General features: G+C 51.3%; 1 protein-coding gene across 2 annotated transcripts in view; it reads right to left on the bottom strand.

The window, feature by feature from the left end:
- Nucleotides 1-3172, bottom strand: part of ZFHX3 (zinc finger homeobox 3) — a gene marked incomplete at its 5' end in the record, with an annotated part of 150113 nt that extends 146941 nt beyond the window's left edge. For both annotated transcript variants that reach the window (XM_084257332.1, XM_084257333.1), the window contains one exon: nt 451-3172. In XM_084257332.1, the coding sequence (XP_084113458.1) occupies nt 451-3172 (2722 nt within the window). The remainder of the gene's footprint in view (nt 1-450) is intronic.
- Between the last annotated feature and the right edge of the window lie 9235 nt (nt 3173-12407).

The raw sequence follows: 12407 nt of genomic DNA, 5'->3' as shown, positions 1-12407 counted from the left end.
CTGGGCTCCTCTAAGGAAATGACCACCCGAATTTCAAACTCCAGCTACAGTTATCTCTAAGTTAAATATTCAATAGAACCCCAAACTTTCAGATAACTGTGGCGCTTTTCCAAATCCAGGAAAATGGCAGAGAAAGAGATTAGAACGGGAACAAGCAAGGGAGGTTGACCAGAAGAAACCCAAAGCTCAGAGAAATAAGGCCAGGGTGCCATCGAGTCCCTGTTGAAGGCCTACGGTCGTCCACGCCACAGCCAGAGTCCCAGGGGTTCCTGGGAAAGATATGACCACGAGGCACCCAAGTTTGCACAAAACCAGCCCAGCCCAAGAAAGTAAAAACCAATGGAGCCCACAGGGCTCACCAGGATCCACGGAACAACTGGCACCTCAGCCCATTGTCACTTGGCCCTGGTTTAACCCAAACCATCAGCACAAACAGGGAGTCAACCTCACCTATAGCCGGCGTCATGGGGGCCATGGGCCCGGCGGGGTCCAGCTGGAATCCGCTCATCATGAACTGCGCGTCCGAGGCGGCGCTGTCCATCTTCAGGTTGGGCAGGTTCATGTTCTGGGCCAGGTAGTACTGGTACAGCTCGGCCTCGGCGGGCGAGGGCAGGCTGCCCAGGCCCAGGTGGCGGTTGTGCTGGATCTGGGTCATGTTCTGCTGCAGCAGCATCATGTTGTGCATGTGCTTCTCGCTGGTCATGTGGATGCGGAGGTTGCGAGCCACGTTGGTCTCGTAATCGCACACCTCGCACCGCCAGGTGGGTTTGGTTTTTGGTTTGGTGGGCGAGGGGGCCCCGCAGGAGCTTCCGATGTTGGCGGCGGCGGCGGCTGCTGCGGCCGCCGCCGCCGCCGCCCCAGCCGTGTGGCTGAAGACCTGCTCCCCCCCTCCGTTCTGCAGGTTCTGCATGTTGTTGAGATGCTTGTCGGACTGCATGTGAATACTGAGGTTGCCTTTGGTAGTTGTGGAGTAGTTACACACCTCGCAGCGGAAAGGCTTGTAACCACACGTGTAGCTCTCGCCTCGCGCCAGCCGGGGGTGGGGCTGCCCGCTTTTGCAGTAGACGCAGGAGCCCCCCGGCTCCGGGTGCTTCTCCTTCATGTGCGCCTCCAGCGTCTGCTGGTACTTATAGTGCCAGTTGCACTTGGGGCACTTGAGTGTCTTACACGAGTTGCGAGAATGCATCATGGTCATGTGCCCGCCCAGCGAGCGGGAGGAGCCCAGGACCGTGTCGCATTTGGGGCACTCCACGCCGCTCCCCGAGGGGCACTCCCCCACCCCAAGCTCGCAGAGGGAGCCAGCATGCTGGTGATGGGGGACGAAGCCCCCATCGTCACCCTCTGTGCTTTCATTTGGTTCTGGTGCTGTGGCATTGTCTTTATTGGCACTTTCGTCAGCGAAGTCCAGCCTCCTGCCGCCCTCTGCCACATTGGCCCTGACGCCCTCACTGTTAAAGCTTAAACGATTCCTCCTGTTCGCACCATCAAAGACAACAAAGGAAGAAGCAGAATTAGAACTAGTAGAAGCTGTGCCCCTCGACAGGGTCTGGAGCACATTAGGCATTAAGGGGGAGTTAGAAATGCTTTGGTTTGAGAGAGCAAGGTCCTTTTTGCTGCTACTACCTGCCGTGGCCCCCGACTCCTCGTGAGGCCTGTCCTCCAGCTCCTCGTCCAGCTCGCTGGGGAAGAGTCCTTTGCAGCCCTCGTCCTCCTCGTCCTCCTCCTCCTCCTCTTCCTCCTCCTCCTCCTCCTCCTCCTCCGCCTCCTCTTCCTCCTCCTCCTCCTCCTCCGCCTCCTCCTCGGCGGGCTCTGCTTTCTCGGAGAAGCAGTCTGGATCGCCGGCTTCCTGCTTCTCTCCTTCCGCGGCCCCAGAGTCCTTGCCCTCTGAGGATTTGGTAGGACTGGAGGCCAGGGGCCCCAGGGGGACTGAGGTAATGGGGGTCTTCAGGACCGAGCTGGTGAGCCCACCAAGGTTCAGGAGGGGGCTGGGGGTCAGGATGCCAGCCTGGGGCGGCTCGGGGCCGGCGGCAGGGCCGGCTGGGAGCGCCTCCTCCCCTTCCATGCGAATGCCACTGAATTTACCGTAAAAACTGTGTCCGGGACCTATGAGGTTAGCTGTGGAGACTAAAGGGTGCTGAAAGTTTTTGTTTTTTGGTTCCAGAAAACTTACGAGGGGTTCCTTGTCTTTGCCAATCCCTTGGATGATAGCGGAGATGTTCTTATTGCTAAGAATTTTCCGCTCGTCGTCGCTCAGGGTCATCCGATGGTCGTGCACCGCGTGGGTCACAAAGGAACGGACGTAGCCGAAGGAGAGTTTGCACAAGAAACACATCAGGATGGGCTTCCTCTTGCCGTAGAGCACAAAGCCATCGAACTTGGACAGGTCCACATTGTTGGGAACATCTTTGGATACGCAGGAGCTTTTGGCAGAGCCGTCGCTGTTCAGGTAATCCTTGCTGCTTTTGTGTCGCACGTCAAACACGCGGAAGCTGTGCAGGACGGGGCTGAGCCCCGCCAGGGCTGAGGTATTCGGGAAAGCCTGGTCTGGGCCCTCAAACCACTTCCCGAAGGATGAGGCTATGTGGAAAGTGTTGATGATCTGTGGGTAGACTGGCGCGGCACAGGCGGGGTCCCCCGGCTGGCCCCCCGCGGAGGGCAGAGAGTTCAGAAAGAGCGGGGGCAGGGGCCCGCTGCCGCTGCCGCAGGCGCCCCCGCTCTGGGCCAGCTGGCTCAGGCTCTCCACAATGTAGGCCGAGCCGTCGGGCTGGTAGACGATCTCCCCGGCCAGGTTCTCCACGTCACTCTCCTCGTCTCCCTCCTCGCTGCTGTCGCTGCCACTGTCCTCGCGCAGGGGCGGCGGGGGGCGCGCGCCGGGGCAGTGGTGCTCCATGTAGGTCTGCAGGCTGGCGAAGGAGGCCGAGCACTCGTTGCAGCTGACCTCCTTGCCCGTGGGCTCGGCGGCAGGGCCGGCCGCGGCGGGGCCCTCCGCCAGGCGCTCATTGAAGGGGGCCCTCAGGCTGTCCAGGGGCCCGTGGTTCTCGCTTGTGGACTGCTCCATGCTACTGGGTTGGTCGGGGAGGTGGGTGCTGTTGAGTTCAGTCCATTGCTGGTGCTGAGGGATACCGCACCCATTGTCCTTCCCCGAGACGACGGGCGAGTCACAGCCTTCCATGGTAAGGCCTGCGTGGAGCTTTCATTGCACCCAGTACGGATCGGACCTGAAGAGCAGAGGCAAGGGGGAGAGGAGGGAGAGAGGGGGAAGAGAGAGAGAAAGGAAAGAGGTTAGGAGGGCCAAGGCTAAGGTCCCGCACAGAGACGCTACCAGGCTTCTGTCCACACCCACGAGAGGCCGCGGGGGCAGCAGGGCCCCGGCCATCGCGAGCAGGAGGCGGGCGGCACCCTCGGGGTCCTCGGCCAATGGGAAGGGGACATCAAGAGCACCCCTCTTTGTCTTCAGGCTGACCACTGTGTTAACCCTGGCCGGTTCCGGTTCTGTCCTTTGCCAACCCGCGGTATCAGGGGCAGGCCCGGCGACAGGCCACGGCGGAGGAGGCGGAGGAGGAAGAGGAGGAAAAGGAAGCGGGGACCACCCCATCTTGCCAGCCCCTGATGAGGTCACAGAACGGCGACCCCGCAACAAACTGACAGCAACACAAAGCATCACCCCCACCCGTCTGTGGTCTGTGGGCCCAGGGAACACCTGAGCGGGATGCGAGGAGGAAGGCTGGGCACCCCCAGAGCAGGCAAGGTCAGCCAGCGCAGGGACCCGCGGACAGACTGCGAGGTGAAGGCGCCACCTAGACTTGTATGGATGGTGTTTCTCATTTGAGAAGGTGATAGGAAAGGCTTCGAGGGCCGCCGACTCAGGGCAAGGACGCAAACCTGGACGTGTTACGCAAAGACCCCCGTCAGGGTCCGGGGCTACCGCCGCCTCCCCAAGCCGGAGAAGCACTGTGCTAAAGGCAAAGCCGAGGGCTAAGTCTACACATGGGCTCCCTGCTACTCCAACACAGTGAAACAGAAAAGGTGGCTCTCCCAACACCCATCCGCCCCAAACCCCAGAACACCCCTGCTTGTGGCTCAGGGGGCTTCAGGCCAGAAATGCAGAGGCGCAAAATGCAAGCTTGCTGTTTGGAGGACGAATGGATCAACATCCCCGCAGCACTGAATGTGCCCTGTCTGGAGGAGCCCCCACTGCCTTGGGGGTTTGGTCTGTGAAGGGCCTGAGGAGCTGGGATCACAAGGCCGTCTTCTAGCTATTGATAGCTATCCCAGCAGCAGCCCTTCAGCTCCTGGCCTTTTACATCGCCCACTCCAAAGTGCCAGTGAGCTGAATTTGACCTCAGGTCACCCACAGCTGCTCAGCTCCTGTGGCAACGTCACAGGGGCATTTCTCGTTCCTAGCATTGCTCCTACTGACAACTCAGCCCTTCGTCAGGCCCCAGTGGGGTTCCTGCCAATCCCTGGTTACGTCCCCTCAGCCCCCAATCCTCCTTTCTCGAGAACACTTGGCTACTTCTCCACCCACCAACTCATTCATAAGCAGCAGATAAAGGTTTTGGCTGGGCTTGGTCCCCCCGCCACCTCCCATCTGCCCATTCCTTTTTTCGTTTCTAGATTCTTGACAGCACAGTGAGCCAACAGCTCCCCCTCGGGAAAAGATGGGGAAGGCAGGTTTACCGGAAGCCTCAGGAGAAATAACTTTTTGGAAGAAGGTGTCATGTTTTGTTTCAAACACACACACACACCCTACCTCTCAGTATGTAACCTCAAACTCCATGACACCAAAGTTCTGTGTGCCTGAGAAGAGACATACTGATTTTAAACGCTAAACCAAACAGCAAATGCAATGGGACTTCCTGGGCAGGCTGAGCAGGGATACAGGTGAGAACCCAGGGCGGCGCTCCTCGAGGAGGCACCCGATTGGCTGGATGACATCTGACTGACAGCTCAGGCCAAAAAGGTTGGCAGGCCCGAAGGGGTGGGAGGGTTAACAGCCCAATTGTAAAATCAATGTCATAAATGCTTGGTAAGTTACAGGAACATGCGGGAAGGGGAGGCCACGATTGATAAAGGAGAACAGCTTTGATGCTTCACCAGGGACTTGCGAATCGACAGCCAAGCCAATCTCCTCTCAAGTCTGGGCTGGGCCAGTGAAACCTGCAAGCGTTTACCCATTAATTGGTGGGCTTTCCGTGTTCCACACTCCTCTTCCTCCTCCACTGATTATCCCACGGAAGGGCTGGAACTCTGAAAAACTTGCCCAACTTTGTTTTCTATTCCCAAGCAAAGGATGTCAAGAAAGGATGACCTCTGAACTACAGATGACCCTGTGACTGGATGACAGCCCCGTGACAGGGGATGCGTGGGAGAGCGCTCATCTGCAGGGTTAACGGCTCATTGAGATGCTGGCGGTAAAGGAGGACCCAGTTCAGGATCTGAGCTGCCTGCTCTGGGCTTGCGTTCAACACACGCTGGCCACAACAGCAGAGCCTTAGACAGCCTGGCTTTAGCAAACCATGCACAAGCAGCCTCGTCCTCATCAGGGATACTGTGAGAATGCAGGCTCCCAGGTCCTGACCCAGACAGAACCTGCATTTTTAATGCCATCTCCTGGGAATGGGAATGAAAAGCTTGAGACACTCTCTGCTTTCAGTCTTCACTGACTGCCAGCTCCTCTGAGGTACCTACACTGCAACCAGGCAGGGTCAGTCTTGGGCTCCCTCACTCCTGGGAGGGGCAGAGGTGGGGGTGCAACAAGATGTGACCAGAGCAGAGATGAGTACCTCTCTTAAACCTGCTCAATCCTTTAGTTCAAGGACCTGAGGCCTGCACTGCTCTCCAGCCCGGCTGGTCGGCAGGCCGGCCATCTAGCTCTGTTTATCAGTCAGTCAATAAGAAAAAGGTAGTTCTTACTTAAGGAGGCAGAAGTCAACTCGGCAGGTCGATCAGCACTCTGTCTGTAAACACAGTTTCCCGTAAAATCAATGATCTTCAGTTACAGAGGGCAGCCTGGGAGCCCAGCGGGTCCCCAGCTCTCACAGGCAGCTCTGCAACTAGGCTCTGTTTAGACCCCTTACTCCTCCCCAGGGTCTGTGCCCCTTCCTCATCCTTCACTCACACCAGGCCAGTTCACACATCACAAACCCTCAACTACTCCTACAGTCAGCTTCTCCTGTGCCACTTTCACCCCAAAATTGCCTTTAAACACATATGCCTTGCATTGTACTCAACATGGGGTATTTTCCTTTTATAACTTGCTTTCCATTTTAGTTTCCATAGTGAGGATGCAAGGATTTAGACAAGGAAGTCCTCAAGGAACTTACCAGGTTCCTTCCATACAGCACATCCTTCCGTAACACGGTTAAAGGGAAGACATAGCAGTGATCTATTCCCCCACCCCTTTCTCTGCTGAGTGCTTACCCCTGCCACCTGAGATGTCATCTTGTACAGAAAAGTGCCAACCACTTCATTGAGAGCCCCCTACTCTTGCCCCTCATAAGCCGACAGTTTCCTTGGAACCTCCCTGTGAACGCCCTATGGGTCTTTGCGAATATGAGTCTTTATTTCTCAAAGACTGTTTCACATGATAAAACGCCACCATGTTGGGCCTCCCTGGTGGTGCAAGGGGTTAAGCACTGCACTATGTAGCAATCTGCAGCCTCTGCAGCACGAGTTCGATCCCTGGCGGGTCAGTGAGAAACCCACATGGTGAGGCAGATCTCTCCTGTCTTCCTGCTTCCTGCTTCTCTCCTGCTTCCCTCAGCAGTGTATTTCAGTCTGCCTGTTCTGTTCCCCACTCTGTCTCTGGTGGGGTACAGGCCCCACATCTCTGACCTGTACCCCAGCTCTTGTACCCATAAATAAATCTTAAAAAAAAAAAAAACAACAAACTCCACCATGGTTCCTTAGGGCCCCCCACTAACAAAGCCCTCCAATGCCCTCTTTAAGAAAACGTGCTGTGAAGGTGTTGTCACATTCCTTTAAGTATGGAACCCGAGTACAGAGCGACAGTTATGGGGAAGTTGGGGGGGGTGGCTGCTGTTATTAGAAAGGGGAGGGGGCTCCCGCGGCTGCTTCAGCTCCCAGAGAATTAAACATGAACAGTCGCACTGTGTAATTTTAAATTGTTAATTAGCACAGGGTTAATTAGGCGGTCCTTTCACAAGAGGCTGTTTGGCAGAAAACCAAGAAAGGAAACAAAGGGGAAGGAAAGAAAAACAAAGAGAACAGAGACAGGGAGAAACTGTTGCCTCCGCGAATAACCCAGGCAGAGTCACCAGAGAAGCAGACCAGCGGGCAGGTGGGCGATGTGGGTGCTTGGGGGTGCCCTGCAGTCGCTTGGGGGTGCCCTGCGCTGCTGGGGGGCCCTGCTGAGCACCATATTCCTGAATGAAGGCAATTTGACAGTAGGCGTCAAAAGTCTCAGAAATGCACGTGCCCTTTGACTCAGCAATTCTCCCATTCTAGGCAAGGACCCAAGATAAGCATGAAAATTCGAGATTATTCATGACAACATTTATCACAGGGGAAAAGAGAAAAAGTAAAAAGATGGAAATAATCTGACGAAACAAGGGACCACTAAATAAATTGAGAGTGCGTGGAGTTTCATAGGCTGTTATCAAAGAAATCTTTTTTTTTTTTTAAAGAAACTATTTATAGGCATGGGAAAATGATTCCCCAGAACAGTAAGTCAATGAAAGGTACACTGGCATGCATAGGGAGATGCATGAGGTTGGAATCAAAGTTTGACAACAGTGATTGCTAGGGGATGAATTGGGCCACTGGGCAATTTCGTTTCCCCCTTTGTGTCTTTATTTCCGAAAGCTTTTTCAAATTAAAACGATTGTAATGGAAGCCATCACCACTTGATTCCAGCATGGCATTAAGGGCCTCAGGGGAGATACACCACCTTGATCCCCATCGCCACGCTAGAAGACAGATGCTACTTTTATGCCTGTCTGAAAGATGGGGAAGCTGGGGCCTCCCTGGTGATGCAAGGGGTTAAGCACTATGAAGTTATCCATAGCCTCTGCAGCAGGAGTTCGACCCAGCTGGCCAGGGAGCTACCCACATGGCGCAGCAGACCTCTCCTGTCTCGCCCGCTGCTCCCCTCAGCAGTGTATTTCAGTCAGTCTGCCTGTTCTGTCCCCCATTCTGTCTCCGGTGAATCCTCTCACCCCCCACACCTCCGGCCTGTATCCCAGTTCTTGTATCCATAAATAAATAAATCTTAAAAAAAAAAAAAAAAAAGATGGGGAAGGTGAAGTTGTCCAAGGTCAAGCAGTCTATATGACAAAAGCATTGTGGGGCTGTGGAGCCCATGCTCTTAGCCAGGGTACCGTGTTTTTCTTTAATGTTGGTTATCTCTGAGAACCCCAAAGTCCCCTACATCCAACACGCACATTCAGTCTTTACATCCCAGGGGATCTGTCTCAGGATAATGGGACACCAGACTACTGTGGTAAGGAACATTAGTTCATACAGATGCCCTTCTTTTTTTGGGGGGGGATAGTGGGGGGAGGTGAGTTCAAACTGGAACCCCTGTATATCTTCACACAGGACAAAGGAGACAGTGAGAGAAGCTGCCGCAGAAAACTGAAAGGTATGCTTCATATCCCCATAAACCAAAAATGTATTCGGTCCGTCACTATTTACTGTGCATCTACTATGTGTCAGATCCTAGAAAAACAATGAGAAACATCTTTACTCATATTCTTGAGTGCTTGAGGCCTCACACCAACAAGTAGGCTGTCAGGTGGTGAAAAGCACTCAGAAGGAATATAAAGTCAGAGAACCACAGTGATGTGTGTCCATCATTTGGAAAGTAATGACATTAGACTTGAGAGGATATGTTGCAGCTTATATAGCACAAGTTCCTCACAGTTTTACAACAGATTCAACAACTGTGAATAGCATCTGGAGTTGAAAAAAAAATCCTGAGAAATTAATAATTAGCTAGTCTCAGTAAGAAAACACACATAAAATAAACTGAAAAACAGTTTCACTTAGGTTCAATGATATGAGAAATTCCGTGGAGAGGATTTTTTTTTTTTATTTTAATAAGGTGTCCCTAAAGTTTACCATTTCTTTGTATCCAGGATAGCAACTGGTCTTTCAGATTATGATGCATGGTGGATTTTACAGCTGCTGGATGCCATTACATAAAGTACCCACTCAAAGGTCAGAGTGTCTATGACAGGCCTCCGGTTCCTGCCTTGTCGCTGATCCTCTCCACCGAAATCAAGACGTGAAGAACAAGACCAACATGCAGAGTACATAAAGCTAAGAGGACTAATTAATATGCTAAATGGCGAATCAAGACTAAAAAATAATCTTAACAAGTTGTAGCAAACAGGCTCAAAGGCACAATATAGAATTTTGAAAGGGTAACCATGAATTCCTATCTTTACATTCATGTTTCACTAAAACCGAAAGACGGAAGAGACTTGGATTAACAGGAATTCAAGCAAAAGAAAAAAAAAAGAAAAACAAAAACAAAAACAACCCTGTGTGGAACTTCACTACCAATGGGGGCCAAAAGCTGACATGGTGGCCCAAGATGGCAATGTGACCTGTGGTTAAAGGAGGACAGTAACCTGTAGAAACTCGGCGAGTTCCCAATCCCATCATTTTCTCTGTCTGCACTCTGGGGAATCTTGCAAGAGGGGTGCTGACAGAGAAGCCCAAGTTTCATCAGACTGGCTGGATGAATGGACTGCTCAGAGGTTCGGGAAAGAGCAGGCCCACTGGTGGGAAAGACAACTGTCCTCCAGCACGGAAGCACTGCCTGCCACATTCATTACGTGTCCACTTAGCTTGACTGGGAGTAATGAGGGGAATTTATAAGGGATTAGAGTTCAGTTCAATATAAACGAAAATCTATGTCAAGATTATCAAAGTTCCACAATGGAATGTTGACTCTGAGATACTACACTCCCTGGCTTCATGAGCGGAAAAGAAGGGGGTTTGGCTGTGGTCGGGAGGCTCCATCAGGCTGCCTCTTGGATCCTTCCAAAGGTGAAGATTCTTTTCATTTCTGGGCTACTCAGTCAGCTCTGTGATCCTGTGGCATCACGCACATGGTAGCGCACTGCAGCTCCAAGTTCTCCCTCTGCTGTAATTCTCCATTGACCCAGCTTTGCCGCTAGGCTGTGGACAGCTAGAAGCAGCTTCTGTGTCTCCTTCATCTCTGCACCCTCCACACCCAAGGTGTAGTATGTGCTTAATGAAACAATGAGGGGAATCAAGGCAGTGGGAGAAAAGATAACACTTCAAGAGGAAAAAGATGACCCCTGCTGGGTTTTTTTCCCCTCTTAGTTAAAAAAATGTCTCCCCTAAATGGCAGGACTCCTTGGAGAAATGATCAGTTCTTGGGTTTGGGGTGAGGAGGGCACAAGATGAGCCTGGAGCATCTTCTTAAGCCAAAACATAAGGAAGTGCTATATGAGTGAGGACAGCGTGCCTGGTGGGGGGGGGGGGGCGGGGGGAATGAACAGGTCGAAGGGGGTTCAACCACTGCCCACACCTGGAACAACGTGAGCCAGAAAATTAAATGAGTGTGAAGTACAATCTGATATAACGTAAGAATCCAGAATTCCCTGCTTTCCCTGCTTTCGTAAGTAAAAAAAAAAAAAAAAAAAAAAAAAAAAAGAATGTAAGAGAAGAGAAATTTCTTCCTTAAGGTAGAAATCCAGCTTTGAAAAAATGCCAAGGGAATCAAAGAGTTGGAAAACTGTCATTTGGTAGTCATCGTCATAATGACCCATTTAGAAAAGAATCAACGGATACTAAAACTGGTAGAGGAAAGTTTTAGTAGACACAGGATATTTACAGTCTCAAAGTAGCTCCCCCACGAGATACTTATTAATTACAGAAGCGAAAACAATAACTTTCCAGTGGAGAAACCTGGCACCTTCACCTCTTGATTAGACTTAACATCACCAGTTAGTATCACTGGGAGAGAGACAAACAGACATCGTGTGCCTCCTGAGAGGATACACAGAGAACACAGCATCCCTTCCCTGACATTCCTGCCAAAAACACAAAACCCAAATCTAATCATGAGGGAACATCAGTCATCCAAATTGAGGACAGTCTACACAATGTCCTATGCTCTTCAGCAATGTGAGTGTCACAGGACAGGCTGAAGAACTGTTGCAGATTAAAGGGACTCAACAAATGAATGTGACACAGAATCTGGGACTCTCCTGTATAAATGGGCATAACCAGGACAATTGGCAAAATCTCAACAAGGTCTATGAACTGGATAATAGTAGCATATGAATGTCTATTTCCTATCTTTGATAACTACAACATGATCACATAAGAGAATGTCTATTCTTTTCAAAGAAAAACACGCTGATATATTTAGAGGTGAAGGGGCATGGCTTCTGCATTTTCAAACAGTTTAGGAAAAAAGTGTGACTGTGCGTGCGTGTGCGCACACACACACAGAACTAAAAAGTCAGAACATGCAATATTATTAACGGGGTAGATTCAGCATGCAGGTTACATTTGTTCTATTATTACAACTGCCCTGTCCATCTGAAATTAGGTCTAATGAAACAAAAAAATCGACTGGTGGAAGAACTGTACATGTGGAACCCTCAAAAAAAAATGCACAAGGGCCTCCCCTGGTGGCGCAGGCGGTTGAGCGCAGCACTCTGAAGCTGTCCACAGCCTCTGCAGCGCTGGCAGGAGAGAATCCCACATGGTGCGGCAGACCTCTCCTGTCTCACCCGCTGCTCCCCTCAGCAGCGTATTTCTGTCACTCTGCCTGTTCTGCTGCCCGCTCTGTCTCTGGTGAATCCTCTCACCCTCCCGCACATCTGGCGGTTCTTGTATGCATGAATAAGCAAATCTTTTTTAAAAAATGCACATGAACAGGCCACCCACCCTGACTCCCTGACTCAGGACATACTCCCCTAATGTGGGGGAAAAGGAGATGGAAATTTGAGCGTGAGGGTAGCCACCACAGAGAAGAACTGTCACTTGTCACTATCTATAGAGGGTGACCCTTGCTGAATCGGGACTAAAATTTATTAGAGATAAAAATACACAATGAATAAATCGTCAAAATTAACTAATATGGTATGGTAACAAATACCCGAAGAAGTGAGAGCCCATATTTCAGAGTGATATGCAGCGTTGTAAACCAATGTTACTATAATTTAAAAGGAAAAAAAAAAAAGTAGAAAAGAAAAGAAAAAGGCAAACAATCATCACCACCACCTTTACCTAATGGCAACCCAGATTTTGCACTAAGTAAAAACCTCCTCCAAGGGGTAAAGAAGGGATATCCTAGTCTGTCTAGCTGGGAACCCACTCAAGAACCATGTCGATTCCATTCTAACTGGATTTGTCTATCACTGCAGCATGTAAGTCAGTATGTGTTAAACCATAAG

This window comes from Talpa europaea (genome assembly GCF_964194135.1).
Source record: "Talpa europaea genome assembly, chromosome: 16".
Taxonomy (NCBI): domain Eukaryota; kingdom Metazoa; phylum Chordata; class Mammalia; order Eulipotyphla; family Talpidae; genus Talpa; species Talpa europaea.
This window is presented reverse-complemented; position numbering and strand designations above follow the sequence as displayed.